This window comes from Tauraco erythrolophus, chromosome 7, assembly GCF_009769465.1.
Source record: "Tauraco erythrolophus isolate bTauEry1 chromosome 7, bTauEry1.pri, whole genome shotgun sequence".
Classification (NCBI taxonomy): Eukaryota; Metazoa; Chordata; class Aves; order Musophagiformes; family Musophagidae; genus Tauraco; species Tauraco erythrolophus.
In genome coordinates this window covers 13,350,253-13,364,914 of record NC_141471.1, presented here as the reverse complement: position 1 = coordinate 13,364,914, position 14,662 = coordinate 13,350,253, and the positions used below count along the sequence as shown (strand labels likewise).

The 14,662-nt window shown below is 35.0% G+C and overlaps 1 protein-coding gene across 3 annotated transcripts in view; it reads right to left on the bottom strand.

Annotated features, from left to right (window-relative positions):
• The window catches only part of PFKP (phosphofructokinase, platelet), a 49,341-nt gene that overhangs the window by 27,725 nt on the left and 6,954 nt on the right, over positions 1 to 14,662 (bottom strand). For all 3 annotated transcript variants that reach the window (XM_086615032.1, XM_086615034.1, XM_086615033.1), the window contains exons 2-5: positions 12,281 to 12,354; positions 5,780 to 5,857; positions 2,948 to 3,137; positions 262 to 427 (exon numbers count right to left, since the gene is read on the bottom strand). In XM_086615032.1, coding sequence (XP_086471158.1) covers positions 262 to 427; positions 2,948 to 3,137; positions 5,780 to 5,857; positions 12,281 to 12,354 — 508 coding nt within the window. The remainder of the gene's footprint in view (positions 1 to 261; positions 428 to 2,947; positions 3,138 to 5,779; positions 5,858 to 12,280; positions 12,355 to 14,662) is intronic.

Here is a 14,662-nt window from a genome sequence, read left to right as displayed (position 1 = left end):
ACAATCAGATGCTCGAAGTGCATTCCCATGACGGGAATGATAGAAAAGCAGTTAATAAGAAAAAAAGAAACCAAGATACTCGAAAGATGCAGCCAAAAAGAGCTTTTATTCCCACTCTACAAATATTACGAATACCAGTTACCTAACTTCTATTTAAAATTAAGTTATATCCTCTACTATTGTATGGCAATAGGAAACTTAAGCTTTGAAGCAGAAACAACTAGATATTTGTTATAGTTTTCTGTGATATGCACAATTTACCTTTGAGCAGTGGTCATGATGGCATCCACAACTTCGATGATTCTGTGCAAGGCTGAGTCAGTACCTATGGTCATATCAGTGCCACAGAAGTCATTGTCTATGGATCCAACCATTCCGACAATGTTAAGGTAAGCATATTTCTTAACAGCCTCTTCATCAATCTTTCCTGTAAAGAAGCACCCAGAGAAAGAGCTGTAAGATTGATTTTAAACAAAAGAAAACAAAACAAAACAAAACATTTTACACCTATTGCTTGGGTGCTCTACTTTGGTAAACTAAACATATCCAAACATTAAATTATGTTTAGATATTTTAGGTAACAAGGTTAGTCAAAACTACAAACAAAAGCCACTCAAAACCAAACGAAAGAATTTTGCGTAGAACTCCTCAGAGTAACGAAGGAAACAAGAGCTTTTCAGTCCATTTCAAAGCGTCAACAGATTATCAAGTTTCCTAGCCAACCTTAAAATTGATGGTTTGGCCTTAAATGATAGCATTCAAATTGTAGTCTCAGCATTATGACGTGCAATGAAGAAGTAAAAGGATGCAAGCTGGATGTGATTATGGGCATACGTAAACAACCAAAAACCAGCATTAAACTTTTGAAGACTTCTCTTCTGCAACACTGAAAGGCTCTGATTTCATGATTAATAAGCAAATAGAATAGAAAAGCTCCTATTCTGAAGTCTTGGTATGTGTCTCCCAAGACATCAGTGAAAATGCTGAATCATCCAAGAGTTCTAAAGGATCTCAAGGATGAAATACCTTAGCTGCCTAAGTGCTTAAAACTACCTTAGTACCTGCGGATGGGTTGGTGGTAAATATAATGCTAAGATTTTAATATGAGATTCAAGAGCTATGTATCAGCTTGTTTAACGTCTATACTAGAGGAAATAGTAGAAACATAATGAAAAACATAACTAATGTCCATAAACACAGCATTCTGAAGAAGAATCAAAATGTTTTCTATGAATGTATACCATGCATTACAAACCTTTTCTAGAGTTCCAAAGGTGACTTAATGATCACATGAATAAGGGATATCTGGTTGGCATATTCTACTTAGATTTTCAAAAAGCCATTGAGAAGGTCTGTCCCCAAAGGATTTTGAGGAAACTAAGTAGCCACAGCATAAGAAAGAAGGCTTTTGAATAGAATAAATAATGTGAAATAGAGGATAAAAAATATGAAACAGAGGGCAGTAGTAAATGCAAGTTCTTGTATTTGAGGAAGGTAACCAATGGAGTTCTACACGGATCTGCGCTGTTCAACACACTCAGCAATAACCTAGAAAAGGGAATAAGCAGTAAGGTGCCAGAGTTTATTGATCAAACTGAATTTCTAAAGGTGTGGGATGTCTGAGAAGAAATGAAGAAGACTAGCAAGACACAGTGAGTAGTAAAGTATCAGATGGAATTCACTGTAGATAAATAATAACACACATGAAAAATGTACCCTAACATCACAAACAAAACAATGCTATTTGCAGCATAATAATGTAATAATGCTGTTTCCATTAATAAATCAGCTTCAATGCTCAATAGCAGTCAAAAAAAAAATCAAAATATTAGAAAATATTAGGAAAATAATAGAGAACAAAACAAAGATCATTATACTACTGTGTAGATCCATGGTTTGCCCTCATCTTGAATACTGGGTGCAGTTGTGGTCCTCCCCACCTCAAAAAGGACATGGTAGAACTGGAAAAGGTTCAGAGAAGGGCAACAAAGATGATCAAAGGTATAGAACTTACATATAAGGAACAACTAAGCAAACTAGGACTCTTCCATCTAGAAAAAGAGATGATGAAGGGAAAATAAGACAGCTGTAAAATCTCAAGTGGTATGCAGAGAAGAGGCAGGATTGATCATTCAGTTTGTTCTAACACAAAAAATTACAGGACATCAAATGAAACTAGAAGGCAGCAGGATCAAAATAAACAGAAGAAGATTTTTCACAATCTTCTTCATTCAGTGAAGCTTGAACCCCTTGCTACACAATGTTTTCAGCAAAAATCTGTATGTGTCCAAGGAGACTGTATACATTCATGGAAGAGAAATTCATTAAGGACTGCTAACAGCATCTGGTTCAGGAAGTTCTGAAGACAGAAATGGATGAAACCTATCAGAGTATTTATATATTATGAAAAACATATAGCATCAATACAGCATTATTTAGGCTTGTTCTGTTATTTTACTCTTTCCTATACATTCTCTTGGATGCTATCAAAGAACTACTGGGCTGGATGCACTTTTAGCAACAGTCACTTAATGTTCTGATCTTAACAGTGACATAAGCAGGAAAACATCATAATTCAGTAACAACAAAGTGTGTAGCTTTTTGTAGGAAATTAATTACCATCTCAGTTTGGATTTGAGGGCAAAGGGCTTTTCAAGCAGAAGGTTCAAAGTTCCGGCCTTGAAAATGATTCATAAAAGAGAAAAAAAGCCACATAGACAGTAGCCCAGTAACTTATTCGGCCTTTTTGAACCTTTATGATACATAAGAGAGGATGTACAGAAATCAAAAGCTATTACTTTATGAAGAACCATGTAATTTCCTAGAATGTATTCATTTGATTTTTCAACTTAATATCCTCTGCATATAGTTTGTGTATGTATCATTAGGGTACATGACTTCCCTGGAGATTGCACTAGAAGCCTAGAGCATCTAAATGCAAATTTACCTTTCTGTGCCAGTTCTTCTAGAAGTCCACTCCATTCTTCACGGAACAGATTGGCACCAGTTAAGCTGCCATCTCCACCAATCACACAAAGATTAGTGATTCCTCTCTGAACCAAGTTGTGGGCTGCCTGCAGGCGGCCCTCCCGGGTACGAAAGGATTTGCAGCGTGCACTACCAATAACTGTACCACCCTAGAAAATGGAAGTATAACAGTTTTAATTTATAATCCAGTATTTTACTGTCTCTTTTCTTTTTTAAGAGGGATTAATGATGAATGGTTATTTTGTATCATAACCTCCATCTTTAGTATTACAGTGAGTAAAAAGTAATGAAAAACAAAGGCTTATCAAACCTGCAGAAAATTATGTTCTCAAGAGCAGAAACATGCACCAGGGAAGAGGCAAAAAACACTCAAAAAGACTGATAAATAGCTACTCTTGTAGAAAAATGTTGAATGATTTGGAATTAATTTCAGTGGCATCCCAATTAATTATGTAGTTTTTATTTATATGTGATGACAACAGCAAAAGTGATACGATACTAATTAGTTCAGAATTTAGACGAATTTGCTTCAAAGTGTGACATTTTTCTCCCTAGCATAACAAAACATATAAATAACAGAAAAGATGTATCCCTAAAGCTCAAAATCAGCATTTTTTGATAATTTCACAGAATTATGGAAAGAACTACATCCACATTTTGTGACTTGTAGATCAGACTAATGTTAAATTTTCTGTTTTATGAATTTATCTGCTGTATTTATTAAATGACTTAAAGAGCTTCCTCCAAAATATAAGTCATTATTTTCAAAAGACTGAAGAACCTTTTTACCAGGCTCTTCTCAGTGGCATCCAATGGTAGGACAGGGGAAATGGATATAAGCTGGAACATAGGAGGTTCCGCTTAAACATGAGGAAGAACTTCTTCCCAGTAAGGGTAACAGAACACTGGAACAGGCTGCCCAGAGAGGTTGTGGAGTCTCCTTCTCTGGAGGTGTTCAAAACCCGCCTGGATGCGTTCTTGTGTGATCTAATCTAGGTGGTCCTGCTCTGGCAGGGGGATTGGACTAGATGATCCTTTGAGGTCCCTTCCAATCCCAAACATTCTGTGATTCTGTGACTCTGTGATTGCTGGGCATCTTGCTGAAAACAAGTTATTTACCCATCTTCTATGTCTATGTTGTTCAGTCACTCAAGAAAAGCCTAAATTTCACCTTACTTATTGTCATAGTAAAAAGTAAAATTAATTTAAGACTGTAAAAACTTTTTTTTTCCCTACAAACAAATATGGAGATGATTACCTCACTTTTGCACAAACGTTTCCTTCACTTTAACTTATAATAAAACAGTCATGACAATCTAAATTTGAACTTCAAATCTATAGAGGCTGTACTGATACAATATGCCCTATCAATAGGTGCTTCAGCTCTCAAGCCAGTCCTAGGCATTATTTTACTGTCTACATTGCAATACACAACAGCTGCTAGTGGGAATAAAAAATAAAAGTGGAATGGAAGTAGTTCAGTTTTCTTCACAGACAAAAAAGTAGAAGTGTACACATGGAGATGTTCTAAAAATAACAACCAGGACTAAAAAACGTATCTAAACTAGATAGTTGTACACTTAAAAAAACATAGTTGTAAGTGGAAAAAGGGACTGTATTTGAAACAACGTACTGTGAGTTGTTCTGATTAAACAGAAATATAGGTTGGGAAGAAAAATCTTTTGTTAAAGCAATTAAACACATTTTTAAGATACATCCTCAGCTTCACTGTTGGTCTGCTGAATTCCTAGCAATCAGGCTCAAAAAGGTGTTCTTCTTATAGTATGTATGCTATATACATGTACAGGATGCCTACATCCTGCTCCTGCCTGTGCACTTGTGTGGCCACGACATCTCAATTTTCTCTTAATCATAAGATGTGTTTGGATGATGCTATTAGTGATATGGTTTAGTTTTAGGAAGCCCTGCAAGGAGCAGGTAGTTGGACTCAATAAACTTTAAGGGTCCCTTCCAACTTGAAATAGTCTATATTACAGATTTTACCAGATCGAATCAAAACTAAAAAAACAACCAACTGAAAAAACAAAAAACACGTGGACAAAATATCTCACAGTATTCCAGGGTATTTGTTTAAAAAACGAACAAAAATAATCTGCTAATTCTGTTTTGTCTCTGCTAACTGCTTTGTGTTTATTCTATTAGCTTTACGGAAAGCTCCAAAGAAACCCATGCTTCACCTGGAGGTAGTTTTCAGAAAGCCTGGCAAGCAGCAATGCCTCTTTGCCAAACACAGCATCTGCTCTGAAAGAGGTAACATTACCATGCTGAGAAAGAGCATAAAGAGATCCAAACGGGTACCTTGCAGAACACTGACAAAGTCACTGGTATTATCTGAGCTCTTGAGAACTGTACTGGAATTACACTCTTTACTATAATTCTAAATCCACTTACACAGGAAGCCAACAGGGTTCCATAAGAAAATACCTTACAAAACACAAGTGTTTCATATTTTGGCCCTATAATGTCTTTTTAAATCAAATACAGGCTTGTCAGTACGGCTTGAGGAGGCCGATGACATGTAATGTTGAAAATCTAGGACAAAGGTTTTCAAGATTATTTCTGTGCACCAAATACGAGACAACACTGAGATCTTTAGGAAGTGTCAAACATCCATACCGTAGAAATCAGGCTCTGCTAAAAGTGGTATTTCTGGTCACTCAGTCATCACAGAATTTGAATCCATAATTACAGTTGCTTGCCTCGATCTAGAATTTTGGTTCCCTGTTTAAAGACAGAGGGTTTGAGTCCCATCCCACCCCCTAACACTTACCACTTGCAGGATACTTGAAACACTTTCCCATGAAACTTCTACAATATTATCACCTCCATCAACCATTCCCTGGTAGCCCTGAAAGAGAAAAAGTATTTCAGAAGTTTGATTTGAAAAGTTGTGTTAACATTTCCACTGCAATAATACTCACCTTTTATATTTTAATGCAACTTTTAGTAATTAAAAACATTTAATTAAAAATTACTCCATTTAAATGAAACAACATTCAAGTAGGTGTCACATTAGAGGGAAAAAAAGCAAAACAAATCCCCTTCCTAAAAGACCAGTTCCAAAGACAACTTCAAGATAAAGTAATACTTTACACAGATTACACAGTTTATAAACTAGAATGGCAACATATTTCTCCTTTCTTAGGAATAAATATTCAGTTATTTTTTAAAAACTGCAAAGATAGAATAACTTTGAAAAGCAATATAAAATGTGCTTCCTAAAAACATAACCTTGGCCTGAAGTCATAATCTCAGGAAAAAAAAAAAATCTACCTTTGTAACACTTTGTACAGATTTCCCCCAAGGTAGTAATAAGTAAAACAAAATAAAGAGCAATAACTAAAAATTTTTCATAAAGGAAGAAGAAAACAGGTCACATAATCTTTATTCTTTTTTTGGAGATTGTTACACAATAAATAGATATAAGAAATTTAGTAGAAAAATACAACTTTCAGCAACGCATTTAAGAAATCCTTAATACCTTAATGCAAATGGTCTTCAGAAACCAACGCATGCTGTAATACAGCAAGAACTACACCTAGTCGAAAGAAAGAAAACTATCCAGTGAGCAGCTGAAGAGTTTTGTTATGCCTGGCTTTATTAACTCTCTGCATAAATACTACCAGAAACATAGTGACAATTTTTTTCCTTTAGGGTATACTGTGAACATTGATTAAAAGAAAAAAAAAAACCAGCAAAGTTCTAACTTGGAAAAACCTGAGACACCAGAATAAAACTGGAGTTACCATTCAACTTTTTGACATTTATTTAAATCCAAAGGGAAAAAACATCCTAGGTTAAAGAAAACAAAGAAAAAAACATCAAACAAAAATAAACATGACGATATTTATGTCTCCATTTTTAGATTATGTGTACATATGGATAATCATGCTGAGGAACAACTAGTTAACCTTCTGTATGCAGTTTTTGCAAGACTGTACATATTTAGCTTTAGGGTTCTCAATAATAAGTCAGGTGGAACTCAAAATAGAAAGGAGTTTAGAAGGCAGCAAAGCTGACAGTATAAACCGGAGACTCTTACTTTGGCACAATCCAGAGTATATGCAGATTTTATCCAGTAGGTAGTAACCTGGAAATATACTAAGCCTACACTGGCTCAAAAAGCCATATTTATCATACGAATACTATATCATACTTGGAGTCCCTCCCTAGCAAGATAGGATAAGAATATAAAGATAACCTGTACTCAGCAAAAGTTTGAGTTACTCAAATTAAGCTTTCTAGGACTCTAGTACAAAAGCGTAAAAGTTTCTGCTCAGTGAGACTTGACTAATGAATTTACATGTAAGATTATCAAGTAATAGAAAAGAAAGTTAGATGGAAAATGACCTATGTCTCTAATTTCTGTCATTCAACAGATCTTTTCAATATTTTGTACTCTCCAGATAACTTTGATGTATATTTAATATATACATACTGTCTTGTATATTAACATATACACATAATGACTTGAAACCAAGACATTATCTGCATAATTCCTTCAAAATTAGTGCAAATTGAAAAAAAAATAATGCTTAATCTACATATAAACTTAAATAAAATAAAATAAATTATTTCTCAGATAAAGATCCTCAAGACAGAAACACTCTACTGGATCCAACTGATGAAGGCTAATAAATTACTAAGTTCACTTATGACAAGTTTGGGTTTTTTTTGTTTTTAAAACAAGAAATCTGATGTGCCTTATATCACTTAGTAATGGATTGTTTTCCTATTGGCAACTTCAGTACACTGTTGATCCTACTGACAACTACAATAACATGAATATTCATATGCAACAAATCCTGAAAGAATAGTGTGATGTTGCATCCTAACTCAGTTTGTAACACAGACTATAGTAAGCTGTACTACAAGCTCACAAATATACACAGTTCACTTCTTTGTTCCAATCATTCACTTTCCATTTTCCAAGATGAAAAATAAAGCGGATCCAAGAAAAGTATTGTATATAGTAAATATATACATAATTATGTACATATCATGAGACTCTTGGATGAAAGTTCCCAAGTCATATTTTATTAACAAATCTAAAACACAGGGAAAAGCAAATGGATAAACTACTGTTTGAAATTGACTGTAAAATTTGAAACACATTACAGCTAGTCTAAGGATGAGCTACGACCGACTCCTGCACCTCACATCTTTAAAGTAGAAAGAACTCATGCATTCTGGTCAGGAGTCCACATCAGTTCTACTTTCTCTTTGAAGACAAGCGAGAACAGGGGCAGTATTAACAATTTTAGTCAATCATTTAGTTAATCATTTTAGTTATTTAAACACTGATGCTAACTTGGGGACCGGGCAATCCATTTTAAAGGTGGAATTTAACTTGAAATATTTTATCAAATAGTTCAACACTGTTACAGTTGTCTGGTTACTGAAAATTGCTGGCAGATGTGAATATAGACTTAATAAAAAGAGGGTGGGAATCTGTCAATTTACATTTTAAAAAATAATAAAATCTTACTTAGATACTAAAAATAGCAGCTTGCATACTAAGATACTAAAACTATGGGGCAAGAATAAAAAAAAAGTAAACTGTCAAAAATACAGCAAGCACTATACTTGAAGATCAACCCCATTTTATGCTTATTCCTTCCTCTACCCAAAATCTGAATATTCGAAGCTGAACAAGAGGAAATCTCTGTGGGTCATATGTTCATAAGGCATATACATATACACTATAACTCCTCGAGAGAGACAGCAAACCTTGCTTCTAGTCTTAAAAAAAAAAAGCTTCTGAAAAAGAACAAGTCATCTTCTGATATGTTACATGTGAGACACTTCGGGCTTTAACAGTTATTTTAGTTTACTTACTGAGGTTTTTTAGCTATTGCTCAACAACGTAAAATACTAGCATCACTGAGTGCACAAACCACCACATAAAAGACATGAAGTTTTCCTCACAGAAATCCGTGACTCCCGTACCATTGCAATTCCAATGCTGGCCTCTTGAGAAAAAGACTCTTAATCAAGATGAAGAATCTAAAAGTTCCATAGCTTAGTAGTAAGAGCACGCATCCACTGGGAACTATGTGCTTCAATCCTGGAAAAAGGGCAGGTTATTTGTATAAATATTTAAGACCTCAGTTGCTAAAATGAATTGCCATAAATGAGAAGCATCACTTTTTCTTCTCATTCTCAAATAAAAAACTAAAAGAAAACAAAACCAACATAAACCACATCTGATTAGTGAAAAAATTTAAACTAGCCTCCTAGAGCAGCCTGGTACTTTTACATGTACTTCCATCTCCTAGATTTTCTCAGCATGAGTGAAATAAGTCCACTGGTATTAAAATTTTAATTCAGATTGGGGTAGACTGAGGAATAATGTGATGCTAGTCTGTGAGGGTGACTAGAGACTGTTCATAAACTAAAATTAAATACTAAAAGATGTTAACATGAATAAAATATTAAATTTGGGCAACTGTATAGAGTATCGTTTCCATGAATTAATAGCAAAATTTTTCAAATGTGCTAATTTCAATAAAGATAAAAGTTTTTTATTATTTTATATCTATAAAATAATAGGTTTTTTATAAACTATTTTGTAGTTTTAATTTTCACATGAGGGTTATTTTTTCCTTTTGGGAACCAAAGTATGTCTAAATAGTCCATGGATTCCAATAGCTAACTGTTTCTTTCTTTGGGCTTTGGTAAACCAAATTTTAAAAAAGGCTAGAAAATTACACCTGGTTCATTGCCAATTTTTATTTATTTATCTGTGTAATCTCACTCTTGTCACAAAATGAAGCAAAATGGAGTTAAGAAACAGAAGGAAAATAGAGGTATTGTTTTACTTAGAATATGGAGATAGTTTTGGCCAGAGCTGTAGAAGACAGATGATTTTACAGTGAAAAAAAAGTTCTTATGACAGAGAAAGTTACAGGAGAAAAAGTGCATACAACTAGAGCAAAGTAGGCTGGAAAAGGCTGAGATGTTTAACTCCATTTTTGGCTCCAAATAAGAAAACCTTTTTCACCTTTTGGATGTTGCCACTTCAGGTTTTTTCTTCACTTTTTCAGAGCAGCTTCAATACAAATATCACTTACTGTACCTTGATATACATGTGTCTAGTTAAAATGCCTACTCAAAACATAGGCTAAAAATACACTATTCTTATCGCTCTAACACACTGAAATCTGTATTTGATAAACTGTAACACAGAAGGACCTTTTTAAAAGTATTAAATAAAATAACTCCAAGTATATACAAAAATGCATCTCCTCTGTATACATTATGCAAAGGCTTATAATAGGGACTATTAGTGACAAGTCCTATCCTACGATTTTTACCTTTCACTACAATTGTCACCTGCATACATTTCCTTTTTCAAAGTGCTGAAATTAAATAGATGTTTAATTTCAAAGCTTGCAACAGTATCTCTCTGAAATACTTATATGCATTGTGAAAGAAAAGTGACTTCATATTTTAATTAGCACACAGGGAGAGAGGAAAAAAGCTTAGCACTCAGTACTTCCTGAAACATAGAACTGAAAGGATAATCTAGAAGCAAAGATCTCTTAATTTCAGAGTTCTTTCCCATACTTACAGTGAAACGTGCATTTTTCCCCCAGACTACACTGTTACAATGAAGACAGAATGACAATATACAGAGGAAACTCACAACTCCACATTGACTTGATTTTGACAATCAATTTTCATTTACAAATATTTGTGACTTCACATTGGCAAACTCTAGCAATTCACACAGGAACATGATAGTGCAATTTTGCCAAGTTCAGAAAAACAACAGAAATTTCGAAATTTTGGAAATTTATCACTGAATATCGTCTGTGATGTAAAATAGTTTCTAAAAGGTGACAAAAGTAAACATACTGTAAGATGAACTACAAAGTTGGTCATTCTCTAGTTAAATATAATTAAAAAAAAATTAAAAAAAAAATCCAAGTTCTGGCCTTTAAAGACAGGCAAATAAACCTCCTTATTTCCACAAAAGTATCTGACCCATTTCAGCAAGCCTGCAAAACAGCTGAACTCTGAAAGAATTCTAGAGGTTGGCCATGTAATTAGCACACACTAAGTATTCAGAGCTACTTGCTGTTGCACTGTAGTACAAAAGAATTTTGGAGCACAGTGCTCTGCTTATTTGCATTTCAATATACTTCGCATTTCTTTAGTAAATGAACTATAAGGATAAGCAGACACAGAAACAAAACGGATAAATAGCTACCTTTCAAAGTGAAATCGTATATTCTGCATGTGCAAAACTAAACCCCAAGTACTTTCCTAGCACTTCTATGAATTCTAGTACTCCATATTTTTATAGCAAACGTTAAAATTACATTTTGCTAGGAGTATTGCCTACCAAGTTTTGCTTCGCATCAAATGTTTATTATGATCTGTAATCACTTCAAACTTCTAAGGAGTTATACAGGAATCCCAGTGTGAACAGATGACTTCTTGCTAAATATATTTACTGCATTGTTTAATCCACGAATTTTATAAAAACTGAAGTGTCCTTCAGGCAGAAGTCTAACTTTACTGTCTTCCAGTAAACCATACATAGATAGTATTATTTTTGCATTTACATTAAACTTGATTCATCAGTTTTTCTTATCAAATAATTGCTAGAGATCTTAACAATCTTCATGCACATGCAGTCATAAGCTTCAACCACAAAATTCTGATGTCTGGACACGCTACTGATGGCACAGGTTTTTTGATGGGGTCTTTTTGGTTTGTTAGTTGGAATTTTTTCAGTTACAACTTTGTACCTATAAGCCAGAAAAGATGGCACCGGCCTGACAGTACTCTCAATTAAAAACAAGTTGTGTAATCTGTGAAACGAGGGTGACAGCACATCCTTATCCCACCCTGGGAAAACGGACTAGGGGAAAGTCAAAGGCTTAAGAATTAGTAGTTTAAGTAGGTTTAGGAAGGTATTTATAAAGTACAATATTTGGGGCCAAACATCTAACAAGTACACAAACAAGCAGATGCTGCTGGGTGACACCCTCTGGTTTTCTCAGTATTTTCAAGCTTCTGGTGGCACACGAACAGTTCCATACATTTAAAAAAAATATTTTTAAGTGAAATAGTTTTAGCACACTCCTCATGAAGAGTACTTTCCACAAAAATAAAAAATATGAACTAAAATGTTGATATGATGAAAGAGAATGACATCTACAACGTTTTTTAATTTATACTATTCACGCCCCATGAGGTTTCCACAAAAACTCAAGCATAGTCAGAAGACAAATACAAAATGAGTAAAACAAAAACTAACCTCATAAACAAAATACACTTTGGCTTTTACATAGATTCCCATGCGCACTACTGCGCGCACAGCAGCATTCATACCTGTGAAGAAAAAGCAAAATAACATTGTTACAGGTTATCCAATATTTTTTGTATACTATAAATTTTCAGTGTCTGAAAAAAAAAAAACCCACACTAATTCATTCCTAAAGAAGGACAATGATCAGCATCTATGAAAACAGAAATTTGCTTAACAATGGCTTAATCAGCCCATGAATAGGAAGGGTGCTGAACCATCTGCTTTGTTAGCATAATTATGTGGATGCCAGTATGTGTGTTAATCAGAGATTAAATTGCTGCTGTTTTAAAACAGTGTTGTAAAAGTAACAGCTACTAAACCAGAAACAGCAAATTCATTTTTCAATAATGATTAGTTTTCTATCTATCTGAAACGTAGAACATTCAGCCAGTTAAAATTTAGCTTCTTCAAAGGAGACATTATACTTTTCAAAGGCTGGGGGGTGATCTTACAGCAGTCTTCCAGTACCTGAAGAGGGCCTACAGGAAAGTTGGAGAGGGACTTTTTACAAGGGTATATGGTGATAAGACAAGGGGCAATGGCTTTAAACTGAAAGAAGGGAGATTTCGGTTGGATATAAGGAAGAAATTCTTTATATTGAGGGTGGTGAGGCACTGGAACAGGTTGCCCAGAGAAGCTGTGGATGCCCCATCCCTGGAGGTGTTCAAGGCCAGGTTGGATGAGGCTTTGGGTAACCTGGTGTAGTGGAGGGTGTCCCTGCCCATGGCAGGGGGGTTGGAACTAGATGATCTTTGAGGTCCCTTCCAACCCTAACCATTCTATGATTCTACTGTAACAATTCTTTTTCCTGAGCTTTCCAAAGTAACACAGTATTTTGTGAGGAGCACAGCCAAAGCTCCTGAGGCATGCAGATGCCCACTTAAAAAGACAGAAGTAGCAGTAAATTAACACAAGAAATGCTGCAGACTCATTTGACAGAAAAGTGCCTAAATGTCACTTTGCTTCCCGAAATTGCAAGCTCCCACTGGAATTCCCTCCTCACAGACATCTGACAAATTATACTACTATAAAATCTTCCATTTCAGTCCACTGGTCGAACATGTAACCTCCTGAGCAACAGTGAAAGTTCCACTGGTCCCCCTACACGGGTCAAATGAATTTCTGTTTTAACCCATCCCTTCAGATACTGTGTTACTTTACTTATTATTCAGAAAGTTCCTAAAAATAATAAACTAATTGCTTCCATACCACTTAAACAGACACAAGAGATTACGTAAAGCATGAGGGCAGAAGAAGTAGTTAGACTACACTGAAAGAAAAAGCCTCAGCACATCAGTTGGAAAGGGATGTCAGAAACAAGACAGTCCAAAATATTGGGCACCAATTCTCCAGATCTGTTGCACTTCGTATCAGAATAGCAAAGAGTAGGTCAGCTCTGCTGTTCAACATAAGGGTTCACCTACCTGGAGATATAAAAACTCAGTAACTAAAATACATAAACCCACAACACAGTAAGACATAAAGATCTATTCCTACAGTTCTACCATTATTGGAAAAAATATATTGAGTTATAAAAGCTTATCTATCTGAATAAAGAATTAGACTGAGGTTTTCTCAAAGACTTATTAATTATGAACATACCAGGAAGTCCCTGAAGATGCCCAATGTGAAACAACAAATTAAGTTTGCCGAAATCAGAAGTTACTTTGTTGTTTGTATAGATGTTACTTAGGTTTAAGATTAAAATCAGAAGTAACAGTGCTTCCACATCAATTCTGTATTGGGAAATAATAGCAAGAATTCTCTCAGCCAGTCAGTCCTGTGGCAGAGCTGGAAAAAGCTCTCAAATGCCAAGACAGCTAAAAGCACAGCTCTGGACGATGAACTGGATGATACCAAAGAAAAGCAGAGAAACTCATCTGACAGACTGAACTGAAAAGAAAGCTAGCGTGCCAAGTCTCAGATCAAAACAGACCTACTACACAGAGCAAAGTATTCTCCACAGTGAAACAGTTTTTGTAACAAAAACAACACCTCCACACACCCACCCCACCTTCTTCACACACAATGTCCCCTGGAAAGTGGAGACAAAGACCTTTAACTTTATAAAACTGACAGCTCGTTACCACACTGCCGTTTTCCTCTCATCAAACGTCCACAGATTGTTTCTATTAATGTGCAATACAGTGTGTGGGAGGTTGTTTTTTTGTTGTTCTTGATTGGTAGGGAGATTTTTTTGGTAGTTTGTGTTTTAGAGTGGTTTTTTGGGGGAGGGGGGTAGGGGAGTGATGTTTGTTTGGGTTTGTTTATGGAGGGTTTTTTCTAAGAGATAAGAATAATTTCTTGAATTATCCATTTGGCTGCAGAATT